Source organism: Hyperoodon ampullatus (genome assembly GCF_949752795.1).
Source record: "Hyperoodon ampullatus genome assembly, chromosome: 9".
NCBI lineage: Eukaryota > Metazoa > Chordata > Mammalia > Artiodactyla > Ziphiidae > Hyperoodon > Hyperoodon ampullatus.
Window position 1 is genome coordinate 86,474,181 of NC_136922.1, and position 19,001 is coordinate 86,493,181.

The 19,001-nt window shown below is 43.3% G+C and overlaps 1 protein-coding gene across 2 annotated transcripts in view; it reads right to left on the reverse strand.

The window, feature by feature from the left end:
* Positions 1-8,083, reverse strand: part of UBE2H (ubiquitin conjugating enzyme E2 H) — a gene marked incomplete at both ends in the record, with an annotated part of 115,245 nt that extends 107,162 nt beyond the window's left edge. For both annotated transcript variants that reach the window (XM_079711464.1, XM_079711463.1), the window contains one exon: positions 8,031-8,083. In XM_079711464.1, coding sequence (XP_079567590.1) covers positions 8,031-8,083 — 53 coding nt within the window. The remainder of the gene's footprint in view (positions 1-8,030) is intronic.
* Between the last annotated feature and the right edge of the window lie 10,918 nt (positions 8,084-19,001).

The following is a 19,001-nucleotide window of genomic DNA, read 5'->3' on the forward strand; positions in this document are numbered from 1 at the left end:
ATAAAAGTATAACAATTCTTCTCATACCCGACCTGAGAATCACTAAAGTAACAACAGCCTCTCAAAAGTACACAGTGACTTCTCTGTGTTTCCAAAGATTTCCACATTGCACTTGAATTACACTTCGGCAATCTGGAAATAATACACTCTAATATATATACGTTCAGAGCACCATCCTCGTGTTTGAGGACTGAACCAAAGTCTACCCACCGAATAAACTGTCCCTGACTCCAACATGAAACAGGTTGTCTTTCTTCTTGTTAGCCAAGCTAAAAATTCCAGTTGTCAGTAATAAGATGTTAACCTTTTAAGCAACATGCATGTAAACTCCTAACTTTTTAAGCAACACGCATGTAAACTCCTATATCTAAATTCAAATGTTCATAATTTATAAGAATGTGACAGTAACAAGTTTTAAAAAGCAATGTCTAATTTTTCATTATGGCAATGTCTAATAATTAACTTATAAAATAATTTACATAGGATGCCAAAAAGTAAAAAAGCAAAACAAAAAGCCCCACCATTTTGTTAAATATTAACTTTAAAAAAGATTCCAGGAAAACATATTAAGGGATGCCCTCTTAGAATCTGTTTCCAGTTCTGCCACTGAGTTACTGTGGGTTCCTTTTACCTGAGTTTAGTCGATATGAAAATTGAAGATAGTATTCAGACCTTAACAGAGTCCTATGTAAATATTTGTAAACTGCTGTAAATGTAACTGGAGGTGCTAAGTAAAACTAATATTAAAAAATTCTTATCAATACTCTACAAAAAGCGAGGAGAGGGTACCATCAACAAAAAGTGTGCTTACCTTTCCACGAAAATATAGTCTTACCAGCAAATGCAAAAATAAAAGTTATTTGTGGGACTTCACTGGTGGCGCAGTGGCTAAGAATCTGCCTGCCAGTGCGGGGGACACAGGTTCAAGCCCTGGTCCGGGAAGATCCCACATGCCACGGAGCAAATAAGCCCATGCGCCACAACTACTGAGTCTACACTCTGGAGCCTGTGAGCCACAACTACTGAGCCCACGTGCTACAACTACTGAAGCCCGTGCGCCTAGAGCCCGTGCTCCGCAACAAGAGAAGCCACCGCAATGAGAAGCCCAGGCACTGCCACGAAGAGTAGCCCCCGCTCGCCCGCATGCAGAAATGAAGACCCAATGCAGCTAAAAATAAATAAATAAAATAAATAAATTTATTTTTAAAAAAGTTATTTGTGACCATAATTCTTGAAGTACCACTTCAAAGGGCCACAAAACAAAAATATTTCACGATGAAAATTTAATTCAGTAATTCTGAATGGGGGAAATGGAAGAGCATTCACAAAACTAGCTTTGACAGAGTTAGGTTACAAATCAGTGCCTAGGATCATGCTATTTAATGGGATTCCTTTAAAACACACAATTGAAACAGGAATTCAATGTCACAACATAATTGTGTTTGAAATAGAGACCATCATTAGTAAAAGTTAAATTCAAGCTACCTGTTAAAAAGTTAAACCTATACCTATCACATGATCCAGCTATTCCACTCCTATATATTTACCCAAAAGAAAATAAAGCATATAACCACAGCAGCTTTATTTGTAATAGCCCCAAACAGAAAATAACCCAAATGTCCACAGAAGTGAATGCATAAACAAATTGTGGTACAGCCATACAATGAAATACTACCCAGCAGTAAAAAAGGAAAGAACTATATGGTAACAACATGGGTGGATCTAAAAATATGAGGAAAGAATTCACACAAAAAGAGTATATACTGTATGATTCCATTTATATAAAATTCTAGAAAATGCAAAATAATCTACAGTGACAAAAATCAGATCACTGATCTGATGGGGGTGGGTGTAGGGAAAGACTACCTAGGGGCAAGAGAAACTTCGGGAAAATGAATATGTTCACTATCTTGATTGTGGTGATAGGCTTCATGGGTGCTACTTATGTCAAAACTTACCAAATTATACCTCAATAAAAGACAAAAGCCAAAAAAAAAAAAAAAAAAACAAGTCACCAAAACTAATTCTACAGCTCTTGCCGGTCAGATCTATCTGCTTATGAATGTATTATGTTTAACCTACCAACTCACAGTAGGCACTCTGAGAAGTACAAAAGTATCCCTAATTCAAAAATCACTATTATCACAAAAAAACATGAAAATTTAAATAGAGATCAGAACTCATCTTTCATCACCATGCCAGGCTGACTGCTTCAGTGTTGAAATGACCAACTAAAACACAACAGAACAAAGTGAGAGCCCACTGAGTGTGGGGCCCCAAGATTTTTAATTAAATATTTTAATTCAAAGGCTTACCTTCTTTGATCCAGATCCCATTTCTGGAAAATAGAAATAATCCAAAAAGGCAAGAAAAGCCTTGTGCACAAGATGTTAATTTCAATCTTATTTATCACAGAAAAATGGCAAAGAATTAAATCAATGGCACAGGCATGGAATGGCATATTACATGAGCTATTTATTAAATCTGATATTTTTAAATGGGAAAAATAGTTGCAAAAATATTAAGGAAAAACAGGGCACATACAGTATGATCAACAGGTTGACAATAATACATCCTGGGGGGAACCTATATTTGTAACCTATATTTTCCTCAATTATCTTACTACTTGTATAATCCAATTAAGTTTTTTCATTAAAGTACTTTACTAAAATGTACACTGTAGGTCTACAGTTAAAAAGCTATTACACTGTAAGCACTTTTGCAGGTCTGAATTGCATGCCTAAAAATCCAATGATTCTTGGAACCATGAAATCTGGTAAGACTGAAATAAGATACTAAATTATATATATAATTATATATACATTTAATATATAGATATAACATGCAGGTCAAGGTGCTGGGGAAATTGCACAATACTAGAAAACCAACAAATCCAGGTTCTTCTAAAACACACACACACAAACAGGGTAAAGGATTTTTATGGGTCACATTTGCAAAGACTGTTTTCCCCTAAAAGCTAAATTTTTAGGCTTGTGTGTAATTTACTAGAACTGTACTGCAGGAATCAGATGTTCTGAACCTGTGAACGCTTACTCATGTAGGTTCCTGCTTAACCAAAATAAGTACCAGTATGTTATATTTGTCACCAAAATCTAGGCAGAGAAGACAAATTCAGAACACTGGGAGTTGCCAAAGCTTTAACTTTTAGCTTGAAGACCATAAAACTGTTCTACCTTCCATCTCATCATCTCAGTAAAACAGAGACCACAGGAAATAAAAGGCAAACCACAGGTTCCCAATTGACACTGGAGCTAGTTAAAAGATAACAGAACAGTCTACACTTTGAGCACAAATTAAAGAGCAACAAAGACTACTAATTTAGGGATAGTTACTAAACTACTGATTAACAGCAAAATACCAAAGCTGAAGTCAAAGACAAATGGCTACACTTTTTTTTTTTTTTTTTTTTTTTTTGCGTTACATGGGCTTCTCACTGTTGTGGCCTCTCCCGTTGCGGAGCACAGGCTCCGGACGCGCAGGCTCAACGGCCATGGCTCACGGGCCCAGCCGCTCCGCGGCATGTGGGATCTTCCCAGACCGGGGCACGAACCCGCGTCCCCTGCATCGGCAGGCGGACTCTCAACCACTGCGCCACCAGGGAAGCCCGACTACACTTTTTAATGTTTGTTTTTGTTTCAGTTTTTAACATCAATCTTTTAAATAACAGAAATATAGATCCCCATACATCCCATCAACATAAAAGTCACTTTAAACTTTCTATTTCTTGAAGTCAGTTCTGAAAGTAAATACAAGTTATTCAAAAAGCAAGGTGATACATACAGTGCTCACCTGCTATAAACACAGTTTGTACTCTGATTTTTTCAAAAATTGTTTAACTAGTTACATAAGCACACACCAAATTTTTCACTACTAAACCCCCAGCATCTAGCCCCAAGCCTGGCACAAAGAGGGCACGGAAACGTCTGAGGGGATGAACTTACTACTGAAAGCTTCTGAAACCCTAAGGCAGACAACCAGCATTCTTTACAGAATTCACTAACGCTGTTAATGAATTTAGTATAAGACACTGCCCTTTCCTGACCATTACTCTTAAAGCTTTTGTAGGGGAAGCTTACATTTCTACCATACTTTTGAATCCCTGCAGGAGTCAGTTAAATAAATTTAAATTGGAAGCTATCCAGTTTTAAGTTACCACACTCCCTCTGAAGAAGGCACTCTTTGAAAAGTCTTGGTATTATAAAAATAAGTTCCAATATCTCACACCAATAACAAATACAGTGTATGCCAAGTCCCCATTACTATCAGGTCCACTTTTCTGATTTAACCTTGAACATTTCTTGCACTCTAACAGGTCAGGTTTTCCTCTCCTCTTTTTACCCCTTGAAAACACACTTGATCCTGTAACACCACTCACAAGGCCTCCCCAGCCCCTGCTTCTTTTGTATATAAACACACTCTGGTCACACACTCCATCAGCTGTTTGGTAGCTCCGCCCCTCCTCCTTTTCCGGGTAGTAACAGAGCAGCCAATGAGCTGTGAGGAGCTGTGCCTGCGGCCTTTTGCCTGCATACGCTTTTCCAAAACAAGCAGCTCCAGCCTTCAGCAGGGGCCACTGGTTCACAGATAAAAGGATCACCAGGCTGTGCAACAGGGTGAGACGAGTAACCCCCACCAACAAGGAAACCCGTGTAATCTGAGCTGTTTGTTCCTCCACCCAGGAGAACTTAAACCGATATTCCTTTAGGGCAAATCACGCTTTAAGGTCACCAGAGTCCCAGTTCTCAGACAATCTAAATAATCAGCCGGGTTCTAGATGGAAACCCCAAAGCTTGCCAGGGTGGGAACAGCACAGTTATCACCATCCTACCTCACTCTGCAAACAAATGGCAACACTATTCAACCACCATTCCACAGGATTTGGGCTCACTGCAAGTTTCTTGATTGGGACACATTCCTACAGGGCCGAAGTCATGTCCATCAGTTTGAGGTTTGCACAACCCTCAGCAAAGGATCAGAAGAGAAACAATGAATGAGTCAGAGTTTCAGAACATATTCGCCCAGCAGATTATTAAGTGCATCGGTGCAAAACACTCCCTCCCTCCATAACTTGGAAGTCAGCTCTCCTCCTACCAACCCGTCACAAAAGAAATATCACCGACTCCAAACAACAACCAGAGACCAAAAGAACCTAACGAGGTGGTGGAAGGCGGTGGCCAATTAGTTACACATCCTCTTTTCTCCCTACCCCCCACACCACTACCTTCCTACTATACAGGTTCCCTGCCAGGCTGTAAATCGTGGTGGCATAATTACACTCTGGAGACATCCAAAAATGGGCTGAAACAGGAGACTGCAAGGAAACCAGCTATCAGCCTCCACACCAAAGAAATCAAGGGGCACTGAGGGGCACAAAGCAAGAACATTCCTTCAGACCTTTCCTACTTCCTCCACACCCTCCTTCATCTTCAACCCTCGGCCCCTTGCACACCACTGTATTCATTTTAGTAGTGTGTTGCTTAAATTCTGTGGTAAGTGTACCTTGCTCAAAAATTGTCTCCATTTGGGCCTACTAATGTGAATTCAACAGAGAAAGGAGGCCAGAAAATCTCTCACGCCCACAACACACATGCACACACAAAAGGAAATACAAAAAATTGAACTTAGACAAGAAAATAACAAACACGAAACAAAGATAACCCCTGGCTTTTAAATCCCGAGACTGTTGTCCTCCTACCTCAGACATCAATGATTTTAAAGCGCCTCTGCTTTCTTTTGTCAGAAAGGAGGAAGGTGGGGAAAGAACAGAAGGCCAATGCATCTATGCCTTTCTTCATCTTCTACTAAAAATAAGCTATGAAATAAGCCACTTAGGGAAAGAAAAAAAAGAGAGACACCCTGCTGTTCTTTGTCTGTTTTCCTCTCCCTCTCCACCCCCCCCAACCCCGACTCCTAAATACGGTAATCATTCTAGATGCCTCAACTACTAAATGAACAAAAGGCACTGTATGGAAAAGGCATCAGGTCAAGTTAGGCCTCACCCTTTATCCTCAGTCTTCTAAAAAATATATAGGTCTACAATTTGAGAACCTGACATTGATCAAAGACAGCTGGAATTCTCTCTCCCAGCCCCATCCCAATTAAACATTAGGTAGAAATTTGCATTAGGTGTGACAGCAAGTCTCAAGTCAAGATAAAAATAACTCAGATTCTGCCACCATGTCATTTCCTAGTTTCCAAACAAAAATAAAACCCGATACTGCTTTGTGTAAACTGTACACACAGCCACAGTTACAAGTTTTCCTGCCACCTTATGAAAAGCCAATGTTACTGGTATCATTCACACATTGACAAAACTCAATCACAGCCACAAACAGCTCATAAAGAGTCAATTTCACTTGTGCCTAGACATGTATTTGGTACATAATATACATTTTATTACTTGCTCCTCTCTCTAATCCCCACTCCCACCTCCCCCAAATTCTCTACTTCAAACCCTAAAACTTAGAAGTTCATCTACTGTTCCTAATTTCTAATCAAGTTTTGCTGAGTGAGGAGAAAAACACCTTATTCCTGAAAAGATTATGGTGGGGAAAAAAAAAATCACTTGCCCAGGCAACTTCCCTCCCATCCCCCACTTCCAAACCAAATGCAAAATCTACTTTTTAAAAACTTCAGCGAATTCCATAACTGAGTATCTAACAATAATCACTGATCTCTACCAACAGGTAAAACATCCAATCAAAAACAGCAACAATAAAAGGAATAAAGAAGGAATTCACCTGAAGAATCTAGCCAAACAACTTGAGTTATATAAACAAAACCCTGCAACAGGGGGAAATGGTGGGGGGATGGGGGTGAGGGAGAGACAGAAGCAGGAGACAGGACTTTTTAACTGCGTTTCACACACTACCACTCCCCACCCCCGGGTCCTCCTCTCCCCAGGGATTAGTTGTTCAGAACACTGGGCTCATTTCCTCTCTCCCCCCACTCTCTAAATTACCGCTCCAAAAATGTCTCGATTTGTCACAGGAACCTTCGCGAATTTCTCAAGCTGGTCATGAAATAATCAGGCTGGACTCCAACCAAAACCACTGCCTGAAGGACTCTTATCAGTTATAGCTTTCCCACTGCTACCTTCAAAGTACATAAAGTTGGGAGGGGGCGGGGGAGGAGTAGAAAAATAAAGGGTGTCACTTGGCAAGATCAGGGCAATTATTCCCCAAGAACCTTATTCTCATACGGAGAGTTTGCTTAAGTGGCTAGTACAGGGGCTATTTAGTCAAGGAGATCCTCTTTCTCTCCTTCCCCCTCAGCTGTCATAGCCACAATATGGAGGGTGGCTTGCTGGAGGGACTGGGGGTCCTCACCACATACAACTATGGGTGGGATAGGCTTTGTCGGTAGGAAGAAAAACAGTGGGGTTCTTCTAAGAACCAGAAAGCTTAATAGGGGGGTCTCTGGTTTAAAACACTCAGAGCTCTTTATTACAAGAGGGGGCACTGAGCAGACTACTCTCTTCCTAATATAGAAAGGAATTAGGGATAAAGGAGGTCACTTGAGTTACCCCAGTTCAAGAAGCATTGTGAGTGGAGGGAGTGGAGGCATCTCAAGAAAAGGAGAAAGGGAATTCTTCGCTTTCGGGAATTTCTACCTCGAGTCCCTAAATCCAGAGCGAGCAAACAGGAAAAAGAAGGTGGGCTCGGTGGTGAAGAGACGCGGCTGGTCCTGGGGTGGGGGGGAAAAAAAAAAAAGGCCTACTTGGGAGTCCAAACGTCGTGAAGAAAAGTCACGGGCACTGGGGGTGAGGAAAGAGCGTGGAACAACGCACATTTCGGGGTGCTGCAGATAAAGGGGGAGCCGAGAAGGCTCTCGGCTCCTGGGAGGTGCCAAGGAGCCTCCGTAGGCACTGGGGGGAGGGAGATGGGGGAGGGAGCCTCGGACAGTGGCCTGGAGTGCCCCTGGGCCCCTGCTTAGGTTTCAGGGGGTGCCCTGGGCATCCCCAAACCGCCCTCCACGTACAGCCCGAATTCCCAGCCCACGAAGGATACAGCTTGACCACGTCCGTGTCCATCCGCCTCTTTCCCGGACTAGGGGATGACATGGTGTCGCCGCTGCCTCTCCGTCGCCTGCGCCGCCGCCGCCTCTCTCCCTTCCTCGGCCCGTCTGTCACGGGCCCCGGGCCCCGGCTCTGAGGAGCCCGCGGCCGCGCCGGCTCCTCGGTGGAGGTGGCAACACCCCCGAGGTCCTGTCCGGTCCCGTCAGCCGCCGCCGCCGCCGCCGCCCCCCGCACGGGGGAACACCGGGCACCGTCCGGCCGAGTGGGGGTGGGGACCCCGCGGCGCCCGGCTCGGGCTGCCCCTCTGCGGCTGTGAGTCTCCGCTGCCCGGACCCGGCGCTCCTCTGCGCCGCGCGACTCTCCCTCCTGCCTGCGCTAGCTCACTCGCCTGCTCGCCCGCTCACCCTCTCGCCGGCTCCCTAGCAGCCTCCACCACAAGCGGACGACTCCAGCTCAGTCGGCCTCTCTACCCCAGCCTCGCTCTGGGCGCCGTGACGTCACCTCTGTGACGTCATCGGAGGGGGCGGGCCCAGCTGGCGAAAGGGGTGGGCCGCCGCGGCCGTAGCGTGGGCTTTCTTCGAGGGATTCTGGGAGTTGTAGTTCCTCTTTCTCCTGCCCTCCCAGCTCTCTGCCCCCTCCCCCAACTCCCCCACTCATTTAATAGCTCAACTGCCAGTGTCGTTATCATCATCATAAACGATAATGGTTAAAGAATGGCAGTATTATTATATTCATGTGTTTTAGGGTAATGAACCTCCTTCCCACATACACTGTTAAAAAGTCTGTTTATTTGTTTTGAGGAAGCCAAGGTGGCCGTTAACCCAGACAGGAACAAAAATCTAGAAATTCCTACACCAGCAGGTTCCCTGCGCTGTGCTCCCTCCTTGGATGGAGATAATATGTTTGCATCGATTATAGACTATAGCAAGGCTTCCTTAGGGCTTGCAAATCAGGGTTGGTTATCCTCCATGTGTATAGGGTCACCTTTTTAAGGATTAGAGGTGAAGCAGCAAGGTGGCAAGGCCAGAAATAATTTAGTACTAACATCCTTATTCTACACAGTATGAGATGATTTCACAAAATGAGTGACTGAAAGAAGCAGAAACACCCCAAATATGCTGTTATTCAGGACATAGATTGTTCTGCCTTCCAAACTCCTATATCAACCCTATATGCTTCATCATTCATTCAGTAAATATTTATTGAGCACCTATTGTGTAGTAATCACCCTGCTTGACATGAGGATAACATGGTGAACTAAGAAAGACTTTAAATTTACACAACCATCCCAATGTGGTCCAGATCTAGAGTGTCAGCATCACCTGGTAACTTGTTAGAAATGCAGGCTAGAGCTTCACCTCAGACCTACTGAATTAGAATTTGCAGATTAACAAGGTTCCCAGGTGATTCCTTTGTGCAATAAAGTTTGAGAGACACTGCTCTACAAGGTACTCCAAAAGAACTGATATGGAACCCAGGAGTCAACCAGGAAAAGGGGGCAGGAAAGAGTGTTCTAGGCAGCTCCTGTATTTATTTATATCACATTTTTGCTGCCATCTATTTTCAAAATTTTTATCTATTCCCTTGTTCCCACGAATACACTTGTATTTTGTCAAACCACATGCTGTGAGTTGGGTCCCCTCATGTAACCTCCTATATACAAACACACACATGCACACATGAACCTGGGGCAGTAGCAATCAGCTAAAATTGAACGTTATTTGCTCCTATCATTCCACCCCTCAAAAGATGAGCGTGTGTGTGTGTGTGTATGTGTGTGTGTGTGGTAAGTATACATAACACAAAATTTGCCATTTTAACCATTTCAAAGTGTACAATTCGGTGGTATTAAATACATTCACAGTGTTCTTCAACCATTACTACTATCCATTTCCAGAACTTTTTCATCATCACAAAAAAATTCTGTACCCATTAAACCATAATTTCTTACTCATTTCTCACCCTCCACGGCCCCTGGTAACCTCTATTCTTTCTGAAAAATACAAGCTATTTTAACTGCTTCTAAAAGGGGTGCATTGCTCTTTCCTATTGCACATAGCCGTTCTATCAGAAGGAGCACATTTCTGAATGAAGAGATTTCTAACTTCCTTTTACTTGACCACTTTGTTAAAGGGAGACAAGGACAGAGCAGGGAATTGCTCGTGAGTGTGTCTTCTCTAGGCTCTCCAGGCTCCTGTTGTTGCTCCCTCCTCTCCCAGCACGGCTCCCCACCACCTTCATCTGAGTGACTCCCACTCCTGTGATTCCCAAGCTTTGGTGTACTTCAGAATCACCTGGGGAGCTTGTTAAGCTCACAAACGTCCAGGCCCCACCCCTGGAGATTCTGATTCAGAAGGTCTGGGGTGGGCCTTGGACATCCAAGTCTTTCACAAGCTCCCCAGATGATTCTGATGCAGGCCAAAGTTTGAGAACCACTGCTGGAAGATTCCAATAGGCATCAGCACTTTCAAAACACCTGCCTGACCGCTCTAGGTGGGTCCTGTGCTTTCATAATGTCCTACAAAAATAAGGATGTTTCCTCCCCACCTGAGACCAAGGTAGCAAGCTTAAAGGATCTGAAGCTATTTTTCCCAGACCAGAAAGAGCTGGTCAAGGACGAGACACTTGAGAAAGAAAGGCATAGGGTGGATATAGAGATTTTTCCCTGATGCTTTAATCTTCACAGATGTTATGATGCTGTGGTCTAAGTACTAAGCAAAAGTCATCAGAGAGACTTGTTCTGGACCACACTGGGGAAGGTAAGGCTGCTCTACTTAAGAATGCCATGGTGATTTAGCCTCCGAGCAGTCTTTGAAAAGGAATCACCCTTCCTAGTAAGTATCTTAGCCCTGGGTTACTTAGGACAAACCTGCCCCTCCCCAGCTCTTAATTATGCCTCAGTTAATTGCTTATATCCTCCCAAGCCTCAGTTTTCTCATCTGTAAAATGTGGCTTATAATGCCCTACCCACTCGAGTGGGTTGATGGAATAAATGGAAAAGATGAATGTGAAAGGCCCTTGTAAACTATAAATTGCTTTTTATGAAGACAACGTGAAGTGCTGATTCCAAGGTGTGATGATATTACTGGTGGTATTATTAATATTAATCCCCCATTTGCCCCACCTCTTATACACTGTATGTCATTTAAGAAGAAGAACATTCGCTTTTTGGGGAGGGTATTTTTAATTTAATTTTTTGTTGTTGTTTTGGCTGCACCACACGACATGCGGGATCTCAGTTCCCCGGACCAGTGATCGAACCTGTGCCCCCTGCAGTGGAAGCGCAGAGTCCTAACCACTGGACCACCAGGGAATTCCCACTTTTGGTATTTTTTTAAAGACGTCACAGGGTCGATCTTTGTGGTGAAGGTATGTTCACATTTTTACCAGACACTTTTCTCTCTGGGCATTTTGACATCTGCTCCTTCATAAATCCACCTCCCCTATTCTGACTTCCTTCCCCTTTCCTCCTCTTTCCAGAGCTTCAGAGGACTCCTGAACCTGCCCTTGACCAGGTAGGTTCAAAAAGTGGCTCCAAAGTGGTGCCAAATGACAGCCTTGGTTTGACTTATTTTCGGCTTATGGACCTGGAGCTCCCCTTGAGCAGAGTCAGTTTGTGCTCACCTTTCCCCCCAGTGTCTCAGCCACTCAGAATGTCAATAATTTGCTCTAAAACAACACCGGGGCCTGCGAGTGTCTGTTTATATGTGTGCACACGAGGCAGTACGCTGGAATGAGCCATGTTCTTCCTTATCGGGGACAACCAGGGGCGCTGTGGGGGAACAGCTGTCCAGCCTCGCCTGACTCGTCAGTGTTGCAATCTGGGAAATGTATTCGGGCCTGTTTATCTCTCCCCAGGGCAGGGCCAAGCTTGACCAATGGAGCCTCTGATCTCAGGAGCAGCTTCTCAAAGGCAAGAAAACAAGTTTGCAGAGAAGATACTGCTTTGAGCAAGACACAAAGAGGGAGTAAGATGAAACCCATCATTCGGTGGAGTGAGTCGAAGAGCCCAGCCCAGAAACTGCTCTATCTCTGAAAGGTCCCTATTAATCCAATGGCTCTAAAACTAAAGTGAATTTATCACTATCCCCGCCAAAAGTGAAAGTCCCCCAAATAAGGCTTCCTGGTTCCATTTGACCATTTCTGTTGAGAAATAGGTTCATTTTAAATCCGTAGCTCTTGGTATCTGAGATCACAGGTCCAGACCCCTCAAGAGGGCAATAATATCAGCAGTTTCCTTGCTGCCAAGAAATAAAAGCTTAAAACTCATTTCAAGTCATCTCCATGTAACCCTGTTATAATTTTTCCCCATAGAAGCAGCCAGTGGGGCGCAAGAACAGCCAGCAGCAGAAAGGATGGAAAGATTGTATCTCCTTCACTGCTATCATTCCCGTGGGATTCTTTGCTTGCTCCCTCTGGCAGCTGGCCCCTGGGGAAGCACCAACCTCCCCCAAACAAGTGTGATTCAATGAGAGTGTGAACTTGGAGACAGATGCCCCCTCATAGTCCCAGATCTGTTACCTGCTATTGTCGTAACCTAACCTTTGTGTCCCAGTTTACTCATCTGTAAAATGGGATGATAGCACCTACATTACCCTTGCTTAGATCAAATAGGAGAAGAGATGTTGCAATTTCTAAAGTTCTAGTCATGGATAAGATATTATCATGTCCCCCTTACACACGTGCACGTGCACACACACACACATACACACCCTAATGCCAAGGCTCAAGGAGAGAGCAAGGCTGGGGAAATTTTTCACACCTACATTATTCATCGGGACCAGCACCCCTGTTTGGAACCCTTGTTTTGCCAGTTGTGGCTTCCTGCTTCCTCATTTCCATGATCTGGAAATGCTAGAGGCTCCAGGCTCGGTCTCCAGGCCTCTGTTCTTCTTTATCTACATTTAATTCCTAAGTGATCTCATCCAGTCTCAGAGCTTTAACTGCCCTCTATGCTCTGACTCCCTAATATACATTGCTGACTGGGGCCTTGCTCCTGAACTCCAGACATGTATATACAGCTGACTATTCAACATCTTCTCATGTCCAAAAATAAACTTCTGATAACCTCCCCACCTCTTCCTCACATAGTTTTCCCCTTCTCAGTAAATGGCCACTATTAAGTTAGAATATATGAAGTAACCTTTTTTTTTTTTTTTTTTTTAAGGTCAAGAACAGTCAAATATCAGCAACATCATTCGGTTCAACCAAATACATCCTTCCAGCTGCTCAGGCCAAAGGCCTTAGACTTTTCAATCCTTGACCCCTCTCTCTAATTCTGTACCTTGAATCTATCAGGAAATCCTGTTGGCTCTACTATCAAATATATCCACAATCTTTTCCCCACCACCTCTACTAAGCCATTATCATTACTATACACAATCACTTTCCAACAGGCCTCCTCTCTTTTTTTTTTTTTTTTTTGAGCAGCGCTTCTTTTTTTTTTTTTTTTTTACATCTTTATTGGAGTATAATTGCTTTACAATGGTGTGTTAGTTTCTGCTTTATAACAAAGTGAATCAGTTATACATATACATATGTTCCCATATCTCTTCCTTCTTGCAGGCCTCCTCTCTTTGATCCCTGAATTCACTCAGATAGAAACCAGTGATCCTTTTAAACCATAAATCAGATCCCCACTCTTCAAAACTCTCCAAGGACTTCCCATTTCACTCTATGTTAAAGCCAAAGCCATTGTGGGCTTCCCAGGCCCTATAGGAGCTGCCCCTACCCTCTTCCCTGACTCACAGCTTTCTAGCCACACTGGCCTTCTAGCTGTTCCTCAGATATACCAAGTATGCTCCTGCCCCAGGGCCTTTGCACTTGCCACTCAGTCTGAAACATTCTTCACTTAGATTAAAAACATGGCTTCCTCCTTTCTCTCCTTTAGGTCTTTGCAGAGATGTCACCTTCTCTGTAGAGCCTTCTCTGGGCACCCGATTTAACATTGAAATCCCAGGGACTTCCCTGGTGGTCCAATGGGTAAGACTCTGCACTCCCAATGCAGGGGGACTGGGTTCGATCCCTGGTTGGGGAGCTAGATCCCACATGCATGCCACAACTAAGAGTCCGCATGCCGCGACTAAAAGATCCCGCATGCCATAATGAAGAGCCGGCACAGCCAAAATAAATAAAATAAATAATAAATAAATAAATATTTTTTTAAAATTGCAGTCCCGGCTCCACTCCAGTGTCTCCTCTTCCCCTCCCCTGTTTTGCTTTTCTCCCTAGGACTTATCACCATCTCATATATTACATACTGTATATTACTTAGCTATGTTTGTCTTCTCCCTCCACCAGAATGTAAACTCTATGAAGGCAGAGGTTTTGTCTGTTTCATTCACTGCAATACATCCAATGCCTAGAACTGCACGTGGTACACAGTAAGTGCTCAAATACCATACGACTAAAAGGAAGAAAGGATGACTCTAGCTGAAAAGGCAACAAAAGATAAACAGCTTAAAGCAGTACTTTGGCTGCTCACAAAGTTAGTTCTTCCTAATGGTCTCTATAGAGTAGCAGGAAACCTTATATGTTGAGCACCTACTCTGTGCCAGGCGCTGTGCCAAGGTGTGTTACAACCTAACAACCTGGCAGGACAGTTGTTATTTTGCCTATTTTACGGATGAAGAACCTCAGGTTCAAAGAAGTTAAGTAATTTGTTCAGGGTCACATAGCCAGTAAATGACAGCATCGGGATTCAAACCTGCTGTGCCACCCTGTTTGTTAACCCACATGAAAACCTTAATTTGTTGATATTGATGAACTCCTTATTTTGAAGGCCCAACCCCAATTCCAGCTCCTCCATGACCACAAAGACTTCTAGGCCATTCTAAACCAAACTAATGTTCCTCTGAAAAGGAAAAGCCTGTGCCTCCCCTCCAGAGTTCCCTGTCTCAGCAAATGGCGCCACCGTTTGGCCAGATGCTCATGCTCAGACTGTCCTTGGAGTCTCCTTTGACTGTTTTTTCCCCTCATTCCCACACCCAGTCCATCAACAAACTCCGTGAGAACTCCCCTTCCGGGACATATTTGCCAAAACTAAGCCCTTCTCCCTGTGCCATCATCTAATCTGTGACGCCATGCTCTCTGCAATAAATCCTATTTATCAGGCTCTCTGTTTCCACTCTTGTCCACTATGACCCCCACCCTCACCTCACAGCCTATTCTCCACCCAGGAGCCAGAGAGATGTTTTAAAATATAATTTGACCCAAGTGACTCTCCACTCATGGTCCTTTAGTAGGTCATCCTTAAACTAAAATCTTAATTCTATGATGCTGTATAATCTGGATTTAGGCTACCTTTTCAACCTCATCTCCTGCCTCCCTCACATCCTCTCAGCCTCTCTCAGTGCTTGTGTCCAGGGACACACCAAGCCCGTTTCCACTTCAGGGTCCCTGAGATGGCTGTTCCCTCTTCCTGGAATGCCCTTCCCCTGGGTCCTCATGGCCAACTCCCTCTTTCCTGCATTTATTCAAATGTCCTGCCTTCAGAGGCCTTCCCTGACTACCTTGTTTTAAAAGATACGCCACTTACTTTTATGTCCTTACCTTGTTTTCAGGTTTTTTTGCTTTGTAATTTTTTTAGATTTTTATTTTGGAAATGTTCAAATATGCTGAAAATTTGAGAAAATAGTACAATGACCACCCAAATACCCACCATCTAGATTTAACAACTGTTAACGTTTTGCTATATTTGTTTTACTTGCATGTAGGCATGTGTGTACAGTTTTTTGTTTTTTTTTTTTGCTAAATTTTTGAAAATAACCTTCAGACACCATGACACTTCAACCCTACATACTTCTTCAGCATGCATACCCTTCAAATAAGGACATTTTCCTTTATAACCATATCATTAGCACACATACAAAAATGAGCAATGATTCCCTAATGTCATCTAATTTCCAGTTCACAATCAGATGTTTTTAACTGTCCCCTCTACGGCTTTTTTTTTTTTTTGAGCCAGAATCCACTGAAGATTCACCTAATGTATTTTGATTTTATATCTCTTTAGTCAGAGGACAGTTGGGGAATTACATTTATATTTATAGTTCTTTGGGTCTCGGCCCTCCTACATCCTTTGCCTCACCCTACACCTGTCACTGTGCTATATACACAAGAGGCAGTTAATAAATAATTGATAAGGACTAACTGGAAAGTCCTACTCCTCCATATAAAAACTTGTACACGAACGTTTATAAGCACCATTACTCATGATGCCAAGTGGAAACAACCCAAATGTCCATCAACTGATGAATGGATAAATAAAATGTGGTATAACCATACAGTGAGATATTATTTAGCAGTGAAGAGAAATGAAATATTGATTCACCCTGGATGAACCTTGAAAATATTATGCAAAGAGAAATAAGCCAGTCACAAAAGACCACATTGTATGATTTCTTTCATGTCAAATGTCCAGAATAGAACTATGTATAGAGACAGAAAGTAAATTGGTAGCTGCCTAGGGCTGGGGCAATAGGCAGAATGGGGTAGGGGTGACCACTAAGGGGCACAGGTGTCTTTTCAAGGTGAGGAAAATGTTCTAAAATTGTGGTGATGGTTGCACAACTCTGTGAATATGCTAAAAAACATTGAATTGCGCACTTAGAGTGGATTCTATGGTATATGAATTATAGCTCAATAAAGGTATTATTAAAAAAAAAAAGTCCTACTCTTCCTTGTTGCTCTGAGTCACAGCAGGAACAACTGTTGACCAAACATCCTCTTCCCTCCTCTCCCATCTTCTCCCATCCTCCGTTCTCTCCTCTCCTTGAAGAGCCACAACTTTTCTTTTCACTAAATGTCCTACTTTACCCTCTCTGGGGCAGACACCCCATTTTTCCCCAACAAATGTGGGGCTAGCCCTTTCCTCCAGCTTGTGGGGCTGTGGCACGTCCAGGTCCCCTTCAAGGGCAGACGCAGCTGCCCATCTGAGGCCACCTGCTGGAGTCACAGTCAGGCTTGCCAGGCCCCATGTGTACCCAGCACTTCTATTTTATGGGTGTCACGTGGTTGGAGTGGCTACTTGTTTCTGGTGCAGCTTCCCTACTGCCCTGTGAGTAGGAGTTGTCTTATTCCTCTTTGTATTTTCTGTGCCTAAAACAGACATTTGCTCTTAAAAAAGGCAGAATGTGTGGAGTCAAGGCTTCCACGCTCAGTGCACTGATCTGGCTCTCTGGGAAGGGAGGGAGAGGCTCTGGCCCTAAGGCAGATGGCCTCAAAATCTGGGGTTCTGAATTCCAATCCCAGCTATCATGGGGCACCTGGGGAACTCATCAGCTCGCCCCCAATACACTGTGGGGAAAACGGCCTAATACCAGGAAGGTTACACATAGGATACTTTACATTGAGTCAGGACCTTAAAAAATTTTTGGTTAAGTCTGAAAAGACTTAGCCATTTTTTTCTTATTCCTCTCAATGCCTGCCAAGTCTCTTTTGCTATGCAGGAGGAGAAATGAAGAAGTTGCATTAGGGGAAAGTGAGGTGTATGAATTTGCTTAGTTGAGCAAAGAAAAAGAAAAAAGTCAGAGAATAGGACTCCTGTTTCCTTTTCATTTCTAAATAACCCTCCTCTGACTTTCTCCCAATGTCTCAGGAGGCAGTTTGGTTTTCCCCAGGGTGCTCTGACTGCCTTGGCCTTACTCCAGTGGTCAAATGGCACAGGGTCCAGGAAATGTGTCCTCAGCTGACTGGCCCACAATGGCAGAAGGTGGGGAGGGATGTTACCAAACTCTACCATGATAGCTTTGATTCAGTCACATTCTTCTTGGTTAAAATGAACATTTCAAAATATATACATATATCAAATCACTGTGTTGTACATCTGAAGTGAATATAATGCTATGTCAATTATAACTCAGTTTTAAACAGTACACATTGATATATACATACATAAAGTAAAAAAAAGATATGCATCAACATTTTTTTTTTAATTTAAAAGTTTCATACTACAAAGGCATATCAAGAAAGCGAAAGGACAACCCAGAGAGTGGAGAAAGTATTTGCAAACATATCTGACATAAACACTATCCAGAATATTTAAAGAATTCTTACAATTCAACAATACATAGACAAATAACCCAATTTAAGAATGGGAAAATGGGCTTCCCTGGTGGCGCAGTGGTTGAGAGTCCGCCTGCCGATGCAGGGGACACGGGTTCGTGCCCCGGTCCGGGAGGATCCCACATGCTGCGGAGTGGCTGGGCCGGTGAGCCATGGCCGCTGAGCTGCGCGTCCGGAGCCTGTGTTCTGCAACGGGAGAGGCCACAGCAGTGAAAGGCCCGCGTACCGAAAAAAAAAAGAATGGGAAAATGATTTTTTTTAACTTTTTGTTTTATACTGGAGTATAGTTGATTAACAATGTTGTGTTAGTTTCAGGTGTACAGCAAAAAATGGGAAAATGATTTGAACAGAAATTTCTCCATGGCCACTAAGCACGTGAAGAGATGCTCGACATTATTTGTCATTAGGAAAATGCAAATCAAAACCACAGTGCGGTATCACTTCTCACACACTTGGATGGCTATCATCAAAAAGACAGGCAAGGGCTTCCCTGGTGGTGCAGTGGTTGAGAGTCCACCTGCCATTTTTAGGTATGTACCCATGAGAAATTAAAACACAAAAAGCTTGTATATGCATGTTCATAGCAGCATTACTCATAAGAGCCAAAAAGTGTAAACAACCTAAAGGTCCATTAATTGATGAGCGGAAAAATAAATGTGACATATCCATACAGTGGACTATTAATCAGCCATCAAAAAGGACTGAAGTACTGATACATGCCACAACATGGATGAACCTTGAAAACAGGCTGAACAAAAGAGGCCAGTCACAACAGGCCACATATTGTATGATTCCACTCATATGAAACGTACAGAATAGGCAAATTCACAGAGAAAGAAAGTCAGTTAGTGATTTCCTGGGGGAAATGGGAAATGGAAAGTGACTGCTAATGGGTATG